The sequence below is a fragment of the Prionailurus viverrinus genome, chromosome A1 (genome assembly GCF_022837055.1).
Source record: "Prionailurus viverrinus isolate Anna chromosome A1, UM_Priviv_1.0, whole genome shotgun sequence".
Lineage (NCBI taxonomy): Eukaryota > Metazoa > Chordata > Mammalia > Carnivora > Felidae > Prionailurus > Prionailurus viverrinus.
In genome coordinates, this window is record NC_062561.1 from 85532861 (window position 1) to 85554256 (window position 21396).

At 34.8% G+C, this 21396-nt stretch overlaps 1 protein-coding gene and 1 pseudogene across 1 annotated transcript; both read left to right on the forward strand.

Moving 5' to 3' along the window:
- Window positions 1-237: 237 nt before the first annotated feature.
- On the forward strand, window positions 238-1179 carry LOC125163896 (olfactory receptor 2A12-like). Its single transcript, XM_047856182.1, has one exon. The coding sequence runs from the start codon at window positions 238-240 to the stop codon at window positions 1177-1179; it is 942 nt and encodes a 313-aa protein (XP_047712138.1).
- Window positions 1180-15391: 14212 nt separating this feature from the next.
- On the forward strand, window positions 15392-15987 carry LOC125163902 (60S ribosomal protein L10-like; annotated as a pseudogene).
- Window positions 15988-21396: the final 5409 nt, after the last annotated feature.

Below are 21396 nucleotides of genomic sequence, written 5' to 3' on the forward strand. Positions count from 1 at the left end.
TTGGAGTTAGAATGGAAACATGTTTTATTATAACATATGAAATAATTTTTCAAACTTACTTTATCAATGCATGAATGTAAGGAAGTTTTCAAAACCAGGATAATTTAGTCCTTAAGTTATTAAATACACACCCTGCAATAGTATATTGATAATGTTAAAGTATTGGTGTGTCTTTGTTTTTTCACCATAATTGTTTATTCTCAAAGGATATTTCTTCTGCTCACATCATCACTCAACATGGCTCAGAAAAATTTCAGCACCATCACCGAGTTGGTTCTTGTTGGGTTTTCAAATCACCCTCAAGCTGAGATTCCCCTCTTCTTCCTCTTCTCTGTGGTCTACCTGGTCAATCTCTTTGGAAACATAGCTCTTATCATTTTAGTGGTAATTGATTCCTGTCTCCAGACACCCATGTATTTTTTCCTCTGCCACTTGGCCTTTGTGAACATATTTTACACCACAACTGTGGTCCCCAAGATGCTCTCCAACCTCCTTGCCTCTAAGAAAGTTATCTCTTATGAATTCTGTCTTGCCCAGACCTATATCTCCCTGTTGATGGGAGCAGCTGAATGCATTATTTTGGCAATCATGGCTCTGGACCGTTATGTGGCCATTTGTGACCCTCTGCGATACCTGCTTATTATGAACTGGTCTATGTGTGTGCAGCTCATTCTGGGAGCATGGACCATCAGTTTCTTTGCTTCAGTGGTGCCCCTCTACTTCACCATACTTCCCTTATGTGGCCCTTATATTGTTGACCATATTTTTTGTGAAGTACCTGTTCTTCTTCATATGTTCTGTGCTGATACATCTCTGCAGGAGACAATGATGGTTATAGGTGCATCTGGTACCCTCTTGCTCCCCTTCTTCCTAATTACTCTCTCTTACCTACGCATACTGGTTGCTGTGATGAGGATGCACTCAACAGAGGGAAGGAAAAAGGCTTTCTCTACCTGCAGCTCCCATCTCACTGTGGTTACCATTTATTATGGGACAGGTATATTCATGTACATGAGACCTAAATCTCTATATTCAGCTGAGGGTGATAAATTGATTTCCCTTTTCTATGCTGTCATCAATCCTGCTTTGAACCCACTAATCTATAGTCTGAGGAACAAGGAAGTGAATGGGGCTTTGAACAGAGTCTTAGAAAGATGGCCAGAGTCTCAAGGCAAATGATGCTTTCTTGAGATTCCAGTAAACAGAATTTTTATATATTGATATACTTGTTAAAAACTGACATTAAAAACTTAATTACAATTTTGTGTGACTCTATGTTACAATTATTGAAAATATATCATTCATTTCTGACAGTCACAATTGTGACCCTCTTTTTCATGACTGTTAATGAATTTTACTTGTATTAAATATTGCTACATAATGATACATTATTTTACAACATGCAAGTCTAACTTGTGAGAAAAGTGAAATTAAAATTTCAAGGCAGCTTTTCAGATTCTACATTTTCACATAGCCTCTATATTTTAAAATTCAATAACTGTAAAATATAATTTTTTTCTTTATTAATCAAATGTCATAGCATTCTTTTTAAAAAAATTAATGTTTATTTAGTTTTGAGAGACAGAGAGACAGAGTGAGAGTGGGGGAGGGGAATAGAGAGAGGGAGACACAGAATCTTAAGCAGGCTCCAGGTTCTGGGCTGTCAGCACAGAGGCTGACATGGGGCTCAAACCCATGAACTGTGAGATCATGACCTGAGCCAAAGTTGGATGCCCAACCAACTGAGCCACCCAGGCACCCCCATAGCATCCTCTTTATTTACTTTATTCAATCTCTGTCTACTTCAAAACACCATTTCACTAATGTTAGATAATATTTTTATGATTTAGTAAATATAAACAAATTAAACAAATAATGAAACTTCAGTGTAATTTTTTTTTTCTTTCCTTTCATTTCCTTTCCTTTTTTTTTTAAATTCACAGTTTCTGGATGTTTCCCAGTTATTGCAACATATGATTCAGCTCTTTATCTGTAAATGATAATTCCTGATACTTCTATCAAATTCTAGTGTTTTGAATGTGTCATGACATTCCTTAAAACTTATGTAATTTCTTAAGTAATGCCTTTTCCAGACATGAATTTAAGATGAGTATAGCAGAATTTAAATCAATCGTCACTTTCTCCATCATTCTTTCTTTTTTTTAAATACAATTTATTGTCAAGTTGCCTAACATACAGTGTACACAGTGTGCTCTTGGTTTTGTGGGTAGTTTCCCATGATGTATCACTTATATGCAACACCCAATGCCCATCGCAAAAAGTGCCCTCCTCAATGCCCACCACCCATTTCTCCCTCTCCCCAACCCCCCTCATAAACCCTCAGCCTGTTCTCTGTATTTAGCAGTTTCTCATGGTTTGCCTTCTTCCCTCTCTGTAACTTTATTTCTCCCTACCCTCCCCCATAGTCTTCTGTTAAGTTTCTCAGGATCCACATGTAAGTGAAAACATATGGTATCTGCCTTTCTCTGCCTGACTTATTTCACTTAGCAAAATATGCTCCAGTTCCATCCACGTTGCTACAAGTGGCAAGATTCCATTCTTTCTCATTGCCAAGTAGTGTTCCATCGTATATATAAACCACATCTTCTTCATCCATTTGCCAGTTGATGGACATTTAGACTGTTTCCATAATTTGGCTATTGTTGAAAGTCCTGCTATAAACATTGGGGTACAAGTACCCCTATGCATCAGCACTCTTGTATCACTTGGGTAAATTCATAACACTGCTATTGCTGGGTCAGAGGGTAGATCTATTTTTTTAATTTTTTGAGGAACATACACACTGTTTTCCAGAGTGGCTGCACCAGTTTGCATTCTCACCAACAGTGAAAGAGGGTTCCCATTTCCCTACATCCTTCCCAACATCTGTTTCTTGAGTGGTTAATTTTAGCCACTCTGACTGGTGTGAAGTAGTATCTCAGTGTGGCTTTGATTTGTATTTCCGTGATGATGAATGATGTTGAGCATCTTTTCATGTGTCTGTTGGCTATCTAGATGTCTTCTTTGGAAAAGTACTTTGCTGTAAATTCTACCTTCTTTGATCCAAAACTTTAAACCTGAAATTTTATTGCAAGTTTTATTTTATTTCCTCATGTTTTTTTTGATGGCCATTAAGTAATTTATTTACACTATGCAAAGAATATTGAGTCTCCATAGAAACCTCATAATCTAACTCATCAGAAAGTACATGCTGACTTCTAACTGCAGCACAGGGAAAGAAAGTCCTAGTGAACTGAAAGACCAACAGAAAAACTTCTTTGTTAAAAGTCACTTATGTTGAGCCATGAAAAATGAGAATTTACCAAGTGTACATGTCAAAAAGAGAAAATTTAAATGGAATTGCAGAGTGAGCAACACACACACACACACACCAAAAACTCAGTGAAAATAGTTCGTGGTGTCTTGGTTGAACTCTACACTGTCCTCAAAGCATATATGCATTTTTAAAAAAAAATTTTAAATGTTTTTCTTCATTTAAATTCAAGTTAGTTAACATATAGCGTAGTATTGGTTTCAAGAGTAGAACTTAGTGTTTCATCATTTACATATAATATCCAGTGCTCATCCCAAGTGCCTTCCTTAATACTCATCACCCACTTAATCCATCCTCTCACGCACATGCCATCCTGCAACCCAGTTTGTTCTCTGCATTTGCATCTTATGGTTTGAATCCTCTTTGTTTTTCTTTTTCCCCCTTCCCTTACCCTATTTTATTTGTTTGTTTTACCTGTTCATCTGTATTTTTTTTAATGTTTATTTATTTTTGAGAGAGACAGAGACAGAATGCGAGCGGATTAGGGGCAGAGAGGAAGACACAAAATCCAAAGCAGGCTCCAGGCTCTGACCTGTCAGCACAGAGCCTGATGTGGGTCTCGAACCCATGAGCTGTGAGATCATGACCTGAGCTGAAGTCAGACACTCAACCGACTGAGTCACCCAAGCATCCCCATCTGTGTTTATTTATTTTTTAAATTTATAATGTTTATTTTTGAGAGAGAGACAGAGTACTAGTGGAAGTGGGGCAGAGAGAGAGGGAGACACAGAAACCGAATCAGGCTACAGGCTCTGAGCTGTCAACAAATAGCATGACATGGGCGGGGCTCAAATTCATGAACCACGAGATCCTGACCTGAGCTGAAGTTGGATGCTTAACTGACTGAGCCACCCAAGTTTCCTTGTTTTGTTTCTTAAATTCCACATATGAATAAAATCATATGATATTTGTCTTTCTCTGGCTATTTCACTTAGCATGATACACTGTAGTTCCAACCACGATGTTGCAAATGGCAAAATTTCATGGTTTTTGAATTTGAATATTTCTTTGTATAAATACAGGAAGTGTTAGCATTTTTCATTTTCTTCCCTTAATGCCAAGTTCCTGTGTAGTCTCTATTTGTTGAATGAAATGTCATTTTTTTTTCTCTAATTGTACATTATAATATGATTTTATATGTAAGATTCCCTACATAAATTTATGGACAATGCTATTTTTATTTCCCATGTGTTATATTTTATAACTGTATTTGACCAATTGAAATTAAACTGTAAAATGATTATGTATATTCATAGTAAAAAAATTGAAAAAATAAAATTATATTCAACTGATGGATTTTCTTATCCTACTATTTTTTAATGGATAATTCCTCATTTCATATAATGTCTACCTTATTTACCCCAAATATCATGTCTTTCATTTTCTATTTACATGGAGAGTGTGATCATTAAAAAAAAAAAAGCACATGGGCACATCTGGGCAGCTCATTCGGATAAGCATGCAACTTTGGCTCAGGTCATGATCTCATGGCTCATGAATTTGAGCCTTGAGTTTGTCTCTATGCTGATAGCTCAGAGCTTGGAGTCTGCTTCAGATTCTGCCTCCCTCTCTCTTCCCCTTCCCAGCTTGTATTCTTTCTGTTTCTCTCTCTCTCTCTCTCTTCTTAAATATAAATAAACATTATTTTTTTAAATACAAAATAAATTTAAAAGATTAAAACAAATAGCACAGTCTAGGATTAGAGCACATGATAACACAATTTAAAGTCACTTAAACATTATTTTCTGCACACATAATTAAAAAAAAGAAAAATAGAAGGCCAGCATGGTGGAGAAGTAGGGTGATCCAAGCATGGTGGAGAAGTAGGGTGATCCATACTTTCCACATTTCTCAAAGAAGGGCTTAAGCCAAAGGACTTTGAGCCCTGAGAGTCTGGGAGGAAAAGAGGCTGAGTCTAACAGGGAGACACTGAGACAAACTGATGGGTTACAGGTGGGTGATTGCGAACTGGGGGAAATAAAATGGGGTGCATAGGAATGGAAGAGAAGGGATCCCTTCTGCAGAGAGACAAAGGGAAGAGAAAGAACAGCTGTGGAAGCAAAAGACTGTATCTAGACATGAGGAAAGCCTCTGACTGGGACAGAGAGAGATCTCATCTCTAACTGTGGGAATTTCTTTGGACTAGGGCCGGCTGCCCTGTTCCCACACCTGGGGATGAGGGGAGCACCCCTGGGTTCAGTGGTAAGTCAGAGCACAGTCCACAGTGAGAGAAAGCAGTCACCTCCCTGAAGTGCTGCGGCACAGGACAAAACCAGCCAGGGCCACATATTGGGCAGCATAAAGAAGAGCTTCCACAGTGCAGGGGTGCACGGAGTGGGAGTTTGAATCCCAGCCAAGTGCCAGGGCAAGGGTGGAGCGAGACAGTCTGCAACATCTGCACCCAAGGTACAGCGAGGACAACTTGAATGGAGTCCATCGGGTCCATGGATAAGAGACTAGTCCATCACCATTTTTATCCCCACCACCACCAATGTGGGGCCTCAGGGATCAGTACGCAGGGCTCACAGTGGAGACAGCACCAGCCTACACCAAACCACACCCCTCTTTGCCAGGTAACTGCCTGTCTACTAGAGCAGGATAGATGCTGAGGCACCAGACAGCCCCCTTCTCCAGTGCTGCTGCATTTCCTGGATTAATTCTAGGATAGTTCTTATTATTTAGGTATATTATTCATCTTCTCCTTATCTCTTCCATCCTCTAGGCTGCTTACTTTGGTTGTTGATTTGTTAAAGCAGACATATTTAATCCATTCTCTTCATATATGTTCTACACCTCCTTCTTTCCTTCCTCTCAATTTTGAGCAATCAAGTCCTATATTTCTCAGTCTGGGTAACTTTATCTTTGTTTGTTTTCCCAAAATCCTTCTTTATTTTCCTTTCTCTCTCTCTCTGGATTAAGCCATTTAGTCTCTCTGCCCCAGTCATTGGTGTTTTTGTTTTTGTTGTTGTTGTTGTTGTTATTTTGTTTTCTTATTCCCTGCCCTGCCATTTCTCTTTTTATATGTGTTCTTCCATCAGCACCACCTCCACCTGTTCTTTACAGGTAGCTGGTGTTCCTAGTTTTTTGATTTTGGATTTTTGCTTGTTTGTTTGCTTGTTTTATTTGTCTGTGTATTTGCATGTTTTTGTTTCCTGTTTGTTTGTCTGTTGATTTTCATTTTCAGGGGTACTTCAAGGAATAAATCAAAGCACAACTGGTGGAGGGGTCAAAACATCATTATGAGTAGGGAAATAAAATAACTAAAGTCACAACAACAGAGAGCAATACTCTCAAAAAAAAAAAAAAAACTCCTGAAGGGCCAGGCCCTGGACGTGTATGACCCCGTGCCCATTTAATATAGCAATTTTCATAGTTGCAAAGAACATAATAAGATTTAAAAAACTTATTAGGGACATAAAACTAGCTCAAAGGATAAAACATAAGAATTCTCCTCAAGAAAGAAATTCCAGGAAGAAGTGAAACCTAAAGAATTGATAAAAACAGATATGAGCATTAAGCTGAGCAAGAATTTAGAATAATAGTCATAAGATTAATTGCTAGCAATTAAAAAGCCATAGAAGACAGCAGAGAATCTATATCTGTAGAAATAAAGGAACTGAAAAAATAGTCATGATGAAATAAAAAAATGCAAAACAAATGAGATGCAAAATAAAATGGAGGTGGACACAACATGGATTGGAAAGGCAGAGGAGAGAATAGGTGAATTAGACGATAAAATGATGGGAACAAAAGGATGCTGAGGAAAAGAAAGATAAAAACAACCCAGGATCATGAGGGGAGAATAAGAGAACTAAGTGACTCTATCAAACAGAACAATATCCGTATCATAGGAATTCCAGAAGAAGAAAAGAGAGAGAAAGGGGCTGAAGGTATACTTGAACAAATCATAGCTGAGAACTTCCCCCATCTGGGGAAGAAAACAGACAATGAAATCCAAGAGGCACAGGGAAATACCTTCAGATGTAACTTGAATCAATCTTCTACATGACACATCATAGTGAAACTGGCAAAATACAAGGATAAACAAAGAATTCTGAAAGCAGCTAGAGACAAATGTGCCTTAACATACAAAGGTAGACACATAAGGGCAGTAGCAGACCTATCTACTAAACTAGTCAGGCCAGAAATGAATTATAGAAAATCTTCAATGTGATATACAGGAAAAATATGCAGCCAAGAATCCTTTATACAGCAAACCTGTCATTCAGAATAGAAGGAGAGATAAAGGTTTTCCCAAACAAAAACTGAAGGAGTTCATCACCACTAAACCAGCCCTACAAGAGATTCTAAGGGGAACACTGCAAGTGAAATGCTGCAAAGACCACAAAGTATCAGAGACATCACTACAAGCATGAAACCTACAGATAACACAATGACTCTAAATCAATATCTCTCAGTAATAACACCGAATGTAAATGGACTAAATACTCCAATAAAAAGACACAGGGTATAAGAATGGTAAAAAGCAAGATATATCTATTTTCTGTCTACAAGAGACCCATTTTAGACCTGAAGACACCTTCAGATTGAAAGTGAGGGGATGGAGAACTATCTAACATGTTACTGGAAGTCAAAAGAAAGCTGTAGTAACCATAGTTATTTTGGACAAACTAGACTTTAAATGAAAGGCTGTAACAAGAGGTGAAGAAGGGCATTGTATCATAATTACAGGATATATCCATCAGGAGAAGCTAACAATTATAAATGTCTATGCACTGATTTCAGAAGCACAAAAATATATAAAACAATGAATCACAAACATAAGCAATCTTATTGGTAAGAATGTGATAATTGCAGGGGACTTCAATATTCCACTTACAACAATGGACAGATAATCTAGACAGAAAATAAGTAAAGAAACAATGGCTCTGAATGATACATTGGACCAGACGGACTTGATAGATATATTTAGAACTCTACATCCTGAAGCAGAAGAATTTACTTTCTTCTCGAGTGCACATGCAACATTCTCCAAGATAGATCACATAGTGGGTCACAAAAAGGCCTCAATAAATATAAAAGAATTAAGATCATACTATGCATACTTTCAGATCAAAATGCTATGAAACTTGAAATCAACCACAGGAAAAAGTATGGAAAACTTCAAAAGCATGGAGGTTAAAGAACATCCTACTAAAGAACTGATGGGACAACCAGGAAATTAGAGAAGAAATTAAAACATATATTGAAACAAATGAAACTGAAAATACAACTATCCAAACCCTTTGGGATGCAGCAAAGACAATCCCAATAGGAAAATACATTGCAATCCAGGCCTATCTCAAGAAACAAGAAAAATAGCAAATACAAAATCCAACAGCATGCCTAAAGGAATTAAGAACAGCGAAGACACCCCAAATCCAGCAGAAGAAGAGAAATAATAAAGATCAGAACAGAAATAAACAATATGGAATAAAAAAAAACACAGTAGAACAGATGAATGAAACTAAGAGTTGTGTTTTTCTTTGGAAAATAAACAAAATTGGTAAACTTCTAGGCAGGCTTCTCAGAAATAAAAGAGAGAGGACCTAACTAGATAAAATCATGAATGAAAATGGAATTATTAAAACCAATCTCTCAGAAATACAAGCAATTACCAGGGAATAAAATGATAAAGTATATGCCAACAAACTGGACAACATGGAATAAATGGACAAATTCCTAAGCACCCACGCACTTTAAAACTCAAACAGGAAGAAATAGAAAACTTGAATAGACCAGTAACCAGCGAAGAAATTGAATCAGTTATCAAAAATCTCCCAACAAATAAGAGTCCTGGACCAGATGGATTGCCTGGGGAATTCTACCAGACATTTAAAGCAGAGATAATACCTATCCTTCTCAAGCTGTTCCAAAAAAAGGAAAGGGAAGGAAAACTTCCATACTCATTCTGTGAAGCCAGTATTACATTTATTCCCAAACCACACAGAGACTCAGCAAAAATAATTAATAATAATAATAATAATAATAATAAAATTTAAAAAATAAATAAAATTAAAATTAAATTAAATTAAATTAAATTAAATTAAATTAAAAAGAGGGAGAACTACAGACTAATATCCCTGATGAATATGGATGCAAAAATTCTCAACAAGATACTAGCAAATCTAATTCAACAGCATATGAAAAGAATTATTCACAATGATGAAGTGTGATTCATTCCTGGGATGCAGAGCTGGTTCAACATTCACAAATCAATCAATGTAATACATCACATTAATAAAAGAAATGATAAGAACCATATCAGCCTGTCAATAGATGCAGGAAAAGCATTTGGCAAAATACAGCATCCTTTCTTAATAAAAGCCATCAAGAAAGTTGGTATAGAATTAACATACTTTACCATCATAAAAGTCATTTATGAAAATCCCACAACTGATATCATCTTCAATGGGGAAAAATTAGAGCTTTCCCCCTGAGATCAGGAACATGACAGGGATGTCCACTGTCACCACTGTTGTTCAACATAATGTTGGAGTCTTAGCATCAGCAATCAGACAAATAAAATCAAAATAAAGCATGAAAATTGGCAAAGAAGAAGACAAACTTTCACTTTTCACAGACGACATGATACTCTACATAGAAAACCCAACAGAGTCCACCAAAAGACTGCTATAACTGATACATCAATTCAAGTGTCTCAGGATACAAAATCAATGTACAGAAATCAGTTGCATTTTTATACACCAATAATGAAGCAACAGAGAGAGAACTAAAGAAACTGATCACATTTACAATTGCACCAAGAACCATAAAATACCTAGGAATAAACCTAAGCAAAGATATAAAAGGTCTGTATGCTGAAAACTTATGAAATGAATTGAAGAAGACACAAAGAAATAGAAAATATTACATGCTTATGGATTGGAAAAATAAGCATTGTTAAAATGTCAATATGACCCAAAATAATCTACACATTCAAAGCAATCTCAATCAAAATTGCACCAGCATTCTTCTCAAAGCTAGAACAAACAATCCTAAAATTTCTATGGAACTAAAAAAGACCTTGAATGGCCAAAGTATATTGAAGAAGAAAACCAATTTGGGAGGCATCACAATCCCACACTTTAGCCTCTCCTACAAAGCTGTAATTATCAAGACAGTATGGTATTGGCACAAAAACAGACACAGACCAATGGAATAGAATACAGACCCCAGAATTGGACCCACAAATGCATAGCCAACTAATCTTTGACAAAGAAGGAAAGAGTATCCAATGGAAAAAAGACAGTTTCTTTAGCAAATGGTGCTGGGATAACTGGACAGCAACATGCAGAAGAATGAAACCAGACTACTTTCTTACACCATTCACAAAAACAAACTTAAAATTGATAAAGGACCTGAATGTGAGACAGGAAACCATCAAAACCCTAAAGGAGAAAGCAGGAAAAAAACCCCAAAAAAACAAAAAAACTCTGACCTCCACCCCAGCAATTTCTTACTTGACTTATCTCCAAAGGCAAGGCAATTAAAAGCAAAAATGAACTATTGGGACCTCATGAAGATAAAAAGCATCTGCACTGCAAAGGAAACAATCAACAAAACTAAAAGGCAACAAACAGAATGGGAAAATATATTTGCAAATGACATATCAGACAAAGGGCTAGTATCCAAAATCTATAAAGAACTCACCAACTCCACACCCAAACAACAAATAATCCAGTGAAGAATTGGGCAGAAGACATGAATAGAAACTTTTGCAAAGAAGACATCCAGATGGCCAACAGACACATGAATTGATCTTCAAAGTCACTCTTAATCAGGGAAGTACAAATCAAAGCAACACTGATGTACCACCTCACACCAGTTAGAGAGGATAAAATGAACAACTCAGGAAACAACAGATGCTGGCGAGGATGTGGAGAAACAGAAACCCTCTTGCACTGTTGGTGGGAATGCGAACTGGTGCAGCCACTCTGGAAAACAGTGTGGAGGTTCTCAAAAAATTAAAATAAGACTACCTTATGAACCAACACTTGTACTGCTAGGAATTTACCCAAGGGATATAGGAATGCTGATGCACAGGGGCACATGTACCCCAATGTTTATAGCAGCACATTCAACAATAACCAAATTATGGAAAGAGCCTAAATGTCCATCAACTGACGAATGGATAAAGAAGATGTGGTTTATATATACAATGTGATACTACTTGGCAATGAGAAAGAATGAAATCTGGCCATTTGTAGCAATATGGATGGAACTGGAGCGTATTAGCTAAGTGAAATAAACCAGGCAGAGAAAGACAGATTACATATGTTTTCACTCATATGTGGATCCTGAGAAACTTAACAGAAGACCATGGGGGAGGGGAAGGGGAAAAAGTTACAGAGATGGAGGGAGGCAAACCATAAGAGATTCTTCAATATAGAGAACAAACTGAGGGTTGATGGGGGGTGGGGAGGAAAGGGGAAAGTTGGTGATGGGTATTGAGGAGGGCACTTGTTGGGATGAGCACTGGGTATTGTCTGGAAACCAGTTTGAGAATAAATTATATTACAATAACAAAAAACAACAACAAAAAAATAAAAACAGAAAAATAAAATATTTATTATGCAGCTATGAATAGGTTACAAGGAAAGGTTTCCCTGCAAAAAAATGTAGTAAGTTCTTAGAAAATCAAGTATAGTTCTAGCATTCAAGACAGTGAGTTTACAAAGTGTTTTGTTCTGTTTCTTTACATACATGTGCCACAAATATATTTTGGAACGACCTGTAGCATCTCTGTCAATATTTCTTACAAAAAGACTGCTAAAATCTCTATCTTTACGCGTTTGGGGTGAGTTTCTTTTGTGTTGCCATGTACTGCTTGTAGGGTAGTTTCTGGCTATTAATATCATCTCTTCTTAATATAGAATATAACTTAATGGAGTATATGAAAATAGCTTAGAACTCAAGACTCTGTAATAAGGTAGATTGTTGTATTGTCCATGCCTTTCAGTTCTAGTAAAGCTTCTGGGGATTTATTAATGGGGCTTCAACTTTTAATCAGTAACTTTTCCTTGGAGAGCAAACACTGATAATGGGGTGAAGTTTAAGAAGGATAACAAAAGTTGGTCCTCCTGAGGTTCAATATGTGTACTAATTAAAAACTATGTCTAAGGAATTAGAAAGATAGAGTCAATTTTTGTAAGATTAATCCTGATATCTTTTAACAGTACCCCAAACAACACACACTCACACATGCACATACATATGTATATTCATAAGTAAATGCATGTAGTAGCCCACATGCAACCTTGTCTGAACATGACTCATATCTCAGTAAAACAATAATTTCATACGGCTTGTGGATAACAATGATGAAAGACAATAAAAAAGTTAAAAAATAATTACCAAAAGGAAATCTTATCAGCTTTTATGTAAGGTAACCATATAATGTACTTTCCAAACAAGGAAATGACTAATGATTAAAGGTGGTAACAATAATTTACAGGGATAGAGGGCACAATCAAAGACTCTCTGAGTTTGACAAAATGAGATTGTGATATCTTACTTATATTGTAATTTACTTTACAAGAAGATAATTGTATGAAAATATATTTTTATGATTGTTAGTGATACAAAGTAACCACAAAATTCACTAAGTTTGTGGTTGTTTTCCAATTATGTTAGTATCATGGCATCATAATGTGTCTCTTTTTTAACAATTAAAATTCAGCATCCATTTAGGAACAAAAGTGCCTCTATGCAAGGAGTGGAATCTACCACCACATTCCAAGGGACCCAGAAAGATTCTTGCCCCCTCTACACTGGGTAATAGGAAGACAAATCATGGTACATGGTGTCCTTTATTAGACATGTCTTTGCAAGTATATTCTTTCAATCTGTGGTCTGTATTCTAATTCTTTTGATACTATCTTTTGTACAGAAGTTTTAATTTTAATGAAGTCCAGATTATCAATTATTACTTATGTCTCTATAATGGATTGTGCCTTTGGTGTTGTATCTAAAAGATCATTGCTATACCCAAGACCATAAAGTTTTTTCCTATGTTATCTTCCAGAAGTTTTTACAATTTTATATTTTAGATTTACTGCTATGATCCATTTGGGGTTAATTTTTGTGAAGGGCAAAGAATCTTCACAGGATTATTATTATTATTATTGTCATTATTACTTTGCATGTGGATGTCAACTGGAGGTCTTATTGTTTTACCCATATTTGTTTATAGGAGATTATGTTCATTTCATTGAATTGTCTTTGCTCCTCTGTCAAAGATCAGGTGATAATACATATAATGGTCTCTTTCCGGGTTCTCTATTCTATTCCATTGATCTATTTGTCTACTCTTTTGCTAATACCACACTGTCTTTATTACTGCAGCTTTATAGTAAGTCTAGAAAGCAAGTAAGTTTGTTCTTTTTCTTTCAATATTGTGTTGGCTACACTGGATATTTTACCTGTGCAAAATCTTTTGAATGAGCCTCCCTCTCTCTATAATATATATATTAAGTGGGAAGAACTGAATTCTTGGTAGTCTTTAGTCTTTCTATCCATAAGCATGAAATATTTTTCCATTTATTTAATTATTTTTGATTTTTATTATCATTATGACTTTGTAGCATACTTTGAAATCAGGAAATATGACGTCTCTGATTTTGTTCTGTTTTTTCTCAAGGTTGCCTTGATTATTTATGGTCTTTTGTGGTTCAACATACATATTAGAATTGTTTCTTCTACTTCTGTGAAGAAAATCTTTGGTTATTTTGATGGAAATTTTCTTGAGTCTGTAGGTGGCTTTGTGTAGTATGGTAATTTTAACAATATTTACTCTAGTGTGTGAATATGAGATGTCTTTCCATTTGCTTGTGTCTTCTTCAATTTCTTTAAGCAAAACACTGTAGTTTTGTTTTGTTTTGTTTTGATTTTTTGAGAGCCAGAGAGTGAAAGTAAGGGAGGGGCAGAGAAAGAGGAAGACAGAGAATCCCAAGAGACCTAAGCACAGAGCCCAATACAGAGCTTGATCATGGTCTAAACTGAAATAAAGAGTCAGACACTTAACCAACTCAGCCACTCAGGAGCCCCACAAAATATTGTAGTTTTCATTGTACATCTCTCATTCCACTAGTTAAATTTATTCTTAAACATTTTATTGTTTTCGAGAATATTGTGATCGGGATACTTTTATTTTATTTTTTTGAGATGCTTCATCATTAGTGAAAATAATTGCCATGAATTTTTTATGTTAATATTGTATTTTATCACTTTATTGAAGTCATTAATTCCATTTTTTGGTTAATCCTTCAGGTTTTATCTATACTAGATCATGTCATCAGAAACTAGAAACAGTTTTACTTTTTCCTTTCTGATTTGGATAATTTTATTTCTTTTTCATGCCATATTGCTCTAGTTAGTCTCCCAATGCTACATTGAATAAGAGCAGTAAAAGTGGGAACCCTTATCTTTTTCCTGGTCTTACAAGAAATGCTTTCAATTTTTATCAATTGAGTATAATGTAGCTGTAGGTTTGGTGTATATGGTCTTTTTTGTGTTATGTTCCTTCCATACCTGATCTGCTAAGGATTTCTACACAAAATGTTATGTATTTTTTCAAATGTTTTTTTCTGGATCTATTGAGATGTGCAGGTGACTTTTATCTTTCATTATATTGATGTGGTGTATTACATTTATTGAATTTTATATATTGCATCATCCTTATATCCTAGGGATAAATACTACTTGGTCGTGGATTACAATACTTTTAATGTGTTCTTGAATTTGGTTTGCTAATATTGTGCTTAGAACTTTTGCACTATATTCATCAGATGTATATGTTTGTTAGTTTTCTTTTTCTTGTTATATCATTATCTGGGTTTGGTTTCAAAGTAATGTTGTCTTCTTATAATGTATTTGGAAGTATTCCCTCCTTCTTTGTATTTTGGAAGATTTGGGGGAGGAATGGTACAAATTCTACTTTAAATGTTTGATAGAAGTCTCTAATAAAGCCATCTGTCCATGGAGTTTTGTGAATTGATTACTGATTAAATCTCTTGCTCTTTTCCTTGGTGCACCACTGAAGATCCTGGTGTTGCCATGGGTTTCTGCCCTACCTGGTATTATCAATATTATAAGAACAAGCCATATCCAAAGTCTCACTTCTGTAGAGGTGTCCCTTATACTAATTTCTGCATTTTTGACCTGGGGCAGAAGAAGGCAAAAGTTCCCAATGAGTTCCCACTATGTGACCACAGGGTGTTAGATGAATATGTGCAACTGTCCTATGAAGCCCTGGAGGCTGCCTGCATTTGTTTACAGCAGGTACATTGAGAAAAGTAGTGGGAAAGATGTTTTTCATATCCCAGTGTAGCTCTCTACCCCTTCCACATCATCTGTATCAACAAAATGTCCTGTGCTGGGGCTGACTGGCTATAGACAGATATGCAGGGTACTGTTGGAAATCCCTAGGGCACAGTGGTGAAGGTCCACATTAACCATGTCACCGTGTCCATCTACAGGAAGATGTAGAACAAGGAGCATGAGACTGAGGTCCTATACAGGTCAAGTTCAAGCTCCCTGGCTTCCAGGAGATCCACATTTTCAAGAAGTGAGGTTTACTACATTTATTATGGATGAATCTGAAGACATAGTGGCTAGAGCAGCTCATTTCAGAGAGCTGTGGAATCAAATAAAACTCTAATCATGGTCCTTGGACAAATTGTGGACTCTGTACTCATAAGAATCTTGACACTGCCCCTCCTTATTCATGGCCACCAGCAACTCCTACTTCTTGTAAAAAAAATTATTAGTCTGTTCAGATTTTTTATTTCTTTCTGATTCAGTTTTGGTAGGTTGTGTATTTCTAGAAGTGGATTTATGTCTTCTATGTTATGTACTTTGCTGGCATACAATTGTTCGTGGTATCTCTTATGATTATATATATTTCTATAAAGTCAGTTATAATGTGTCCTCTTTCATTTCCCATATTTTAGGGTTTTCTCTTTTTTTCTTAGTCTAGCTTATATTTTTGGAAGAATCAGCTCTTACTCTCACTGATTATTTCCATTGTTTCTGTGATCTTTCAGGACTAAACCACAGCAAGAGACATGGGTGAAATAGATAAAGAATTTAAAGTAATGATAATGAAGATACTCAGTGGACTTGGAGAAAAAAGTGGAGGACATTAGTGAGACTCTTAATGAAGAGATAAAAACAAACCAATCAGAGCAATAAATAAAATTTAAAAAAAAATCACTTGATGTAATAAACAGGAGTCTAGATGAAACATAAAAAAAATAGTGATCTGGAAAACAAGAGTAATGGAAAATTACCAAGCTTAACAAATGAGAGGAAAAAATATGAAAATTGAGAATGGTCTTAAGCAACTCAGTGAATCTATCAAGCATAATAGCATTTATATTATAAGGATCTCAGCAAAAGAAGAGAGGGAAAAGGGAGCTCAAAATTAAATTGAAGAAATATTAGCCAAAAACTTCCCTAACCAGGGTAAAGGAACAGATATTCAGATGAAGGAGACACAGAGATCCCCCAACAAAATCAGCCAAAAAGGGACCATACCAAGACATATAATATTCAAAATGGAAAAACAGTGAAAAGGAAAAAAAAAATTAAAAGCAGCAAGAAAACACAAGACAATTGTATCCAAGGGAAACCCCATAAGGCTATCAGCAGATTTTTCAGCAGAAACTTTTCAGGCCAGAAAGGAGGGGTATAATATATTCAAAGTGCTGCAAGGAGAAAATTTGCAGCTAAGAATATTCTATTAAGCAAGACTATCATCCAGAATAGAAGAAGATATAAATACTTTATCATACAAACAAAATCCAAATGAGTTTATGACCATTAAGCCACCCCTATCAGAAATATTAAAGGAGACACTTTGAGTGGAAAGGAAAGGTCATAAATGAGATATGAAAAGTAAAAAACACAGGAACGTTAAAAATAAGGTTTTGGTTTTTTTTTTTAATCAGTCAAAAGATGGAATGCCTGGGTGGCTTAGTTGGTTGAGTGTCCAACTTTTGGTTAGGTCATAATCTCACAATTTGTGAGTTCAAGCCCCACATTGGGCTCACTGCTATCAGTGCAGTCTGATTTGGATCTTCTGTCGCCCTTCTCTCTGCCTCTCCCCTGCTCATGTTCTCTCTCTCAAAAGTGAATAAACATTTATTAAAATAAAATCAGTCAAGGGACTAATTATTCATAAAACAAAAAATATACAAAATATGACACCATATACCTTCAACTTGGGAGGGAGGGAGAGGAGTAAAGAATGGGTTCAAACTTAAGTAATCATCAACTTAATATAGACTGCCATATGCAGAAGATAGTATATACAAAGCTAATGTTATCCACAAATGAAAAACCAGTAATATGCAAACATAAAGAGAAAAGAATGCAAGTATATTACTAAAGAAAGTCAACAAACCTTGAAAAGAACAAGGGTAGAATGGATCAGGAAAAAACTACAAAAACAAATAAAACAAGTAACAAATTAGTAATAAATGCATATCTATCAATAATTTCTGTGAATGTAAATAAAGTAAATGGTCCAACCAGAAGACATAATGTGACACAGTGGATAAACAAATAAGGACAATCTATAAGCTGCCTACAAAAAGTCATTTCAAACCTAAAGAAACATGCTGACTGAAATTGAGGGGAAGGGGAAACATTTTGTCATGCAAACAGATATCAAAGAAAGCCAAGGTAACAATATTTGCATCATGCAAAATATAGTTTAAAATAAAGACTGTAACAAGAGACACAGAAAGGCATTTTATAATAATAAAGGGGACAATCTGACAAGAAGATATAACAATTGTAAATATTGATGAACTCAATATGATAACACGGAAATATATAAAAGATTAACAAACAAAGGAAATAATCAATAGCAATACAACACTAATAGAGTACTTTAACACTTTACATACATCAATGGACAGATTATCCAAACAGAAAATCAACAGTAGCTTAACAAAGACACATTAGACAAAATGAATTTAGCAGACATATTCAGAAATTCCACCCTAACACAATAAAATACACATTCTTTCCAACTTCACATGAAACATTCTCCAGAATAGATCATATATTAGGCCATGCAAAACTGCCAGTGAGCACAAAACTATTGAAATAATACCATACATTTTTTCTGAACATAACACTAAAAATCTAGAAAAAAACAATAAAAAAAATTGGAAAGACCACAAATACAAGAAGATTGAATAACATTGTAGTAAACAATGAACGAGTCAACCAAAAAATTAAAGAAGAAATAAAAAAAATACATGAAAACAAATGAAAATGTAAAGAAAATGGTCCGAAATATTTGGGAAGTAGCAAAAGTATTTATCAGAGGGAAATTAATAGCAATAAGGACCTACCTCAAAAAGTAACAAGAGTCGTAAGTAAGCAACATACCTTGCACTTACTTGACCTACAAAAGGAAGAACAAATCAAACCCAAATCCAGTAGAAGGAACAAAATAATCAAAAATAGAAAAAAATAAATGATATAGAAATTTAAAACAATAGAAATGAAAACAAAACAAAACAAAAAACAAGAAACATTAGAACAGATCAAAGAAACCAGCAACTGGTTCTTTGAAAAGATCAATAAAATTGATACACCTCTGGCCAGACTCATAAAACAAAATAAAGAGAGACAGAGAGAGAGACAGAGAGAGAGAGAGAAAGAGAGAGAGAGAGACAGAGAGAGACAGAGAGAGGATTCAAATAATTCAAATGAATGAGGAGAAATATCAACCAACACCACAAAAATGCAAAATATTACCAGGGAATATTGTGACAAATTAAATGCCAATAAATTGGAAAATATGGAGGAAGAAATGGACAAATTCCTAAAAACATAAGCTACAAAAAGAAGCAGAAAGAAATAGAAAATTTGAACAAATTACTCACAATTAAATTGACTCAGAAACAAACAAACAAACAAAAAACCTCCCAACAACAAATATTCAGGATCAGACAGAATCACAGGTTAATTGTATCAAACATTTAAAGAAGAGTTAGTATCTATCCTTCTCAAACTATTCAAAAAATACGAGAAAGGAAAGCTATCAAATGCATTCAATGAGTTCAGTTTTACCTGATATTAAAATGAGATAAATATAGCACCACAAAACAAAACAAAACAAACAAACAAACAAACAAAAAATTTTAGGTTGATATCTATGATGAGCATAGACACAAAATCCTCACAAAACTAGCAAACCAAATCCAACAATACATTAATGAGTACTCACCATGATCAAGTGGGATTTACTACGGGGTTGCAAGTATGGTTCAATATTTGGAAATCAATCAATGTGATACATCACAATGATAAAAGAAAATGTAAGAACCATATAATTATTTCAATAGATCCAGAGAAAGCATTTGACAAAGTACAATACCCATAAATGTTTAAAACTTTCAACCACATATTGTAGAGGGAAAATTCTTCAATGTAATAAAGGCCTTATATGATGAACCAACAGATAATATCATACTCAATGGTGAAAAACCCAGAACTTTCCCCCTACAATCAAGAACAAGACAAGGATGTACACTTTTACCCCTTTTATTCAACAAAGTACTTGAAATCCTAGTCATAAGAATCTGAAAAATAAAATAAAATAAAAATATAAAATTGGTAAAGAAGAAGTAAAACCTTCACTATTTGCAGATGCTGTGATGCTATATAGAGAAACCCTGAAAGACTCCATGAAAAAACTACTCAAATTGATAAATGAATTCAGACAAATCACACTATACAAAATCAATGAACGGAAATCAGCTGCATTCCTATACTTAAATAATGAGGCAGCAGAAAATGAAATTAAGAAAACAATCCAATTTATAATTGCACCAAAAAAAAAAAAGAAAACATCTAAGAATAAACTTGACCAAATAAGTAAAATATTTGGAATCTGGAAAAGTATAAAATTGGTGAAAGAAATTCAAGATGATAAAAGAAAAAAAAAGGCATGCCATGCTCATGGATTGGAAGAACTAAAATTGTTACAATATCTATACAACCTAAAGCAAGCTACAGATTTAATAATGTCCCTTTCAAAATTCCAACAACATTTTTTCACAGAACTAAAATAATTATAAAACTTGTATATAACCAGAAAAGACTTCAAATAACAAAAGAAATCATGAAAAAGAAAAACAGTACTGTAGGTATCACAATTCCAGTCTTTCAGTTATACTATTAAGCTGTAGCAATCCAAACAGTATTGTATTGGCATAAAAATAGACACTTAGATCAATGAAATAGAATTGAAAATGAAGATATAAACCCACAATTACATGGGAAATTAATCTTTGAGAAAGGAGAAATAAATATACAATGGGAAAATGATGGTCTCTTTCACAAATGGTATTGGCAAAATTGGACAGGTGCATGCAAAAGAATGAAACTACACCACTTCCTTTCACTACACACAAAAATAAGCTCAAAATAGATTAAAAACCTCTATGTGAGACCTGAAAGTATAAATATCTTACAAGATAACACAGGCTGTAATTTCTCTGACATTTGCCACAGGAATATTTTTCTAGATATGTCTCCTGAAGCAATGGAAACAAAGCAAAAATAAAACATTGAAACTATATCAAAATAAAAAGCTTTTGAACAGTGAAAGAAACAATCAGCAAAACTGAAAGGTAACCTACTGAATAAGAGGATATATTTGCAAATGGCATATCCAATAAAGGATGAATATCCAAAATATATAAAGAACTGATACAACTCAACACCAAACAAGAAATAATTCAATTAAAATGGGCAGAAGACATGGACAGGCATTTCTGCAAATTGTAAATATTTGTGCAAATATTTGTGCAAATATTTGTGCAAAAAAATTTCTGCAAATTGTAAATACAGATGACCAACAGACAGATGAAAATATGCTCAACATCACTGATCATCAGGGAAATGCAAATTAAAACTACAATAGTATATCACCTTACACCTGTCAGAATGGGGAAAATCAGCAAGACGAAAAAATAAGTATTGGTGATGATGTGCATAAAAAGGAACCCTCATGCACTGTTGGTAGGAATGGAAAG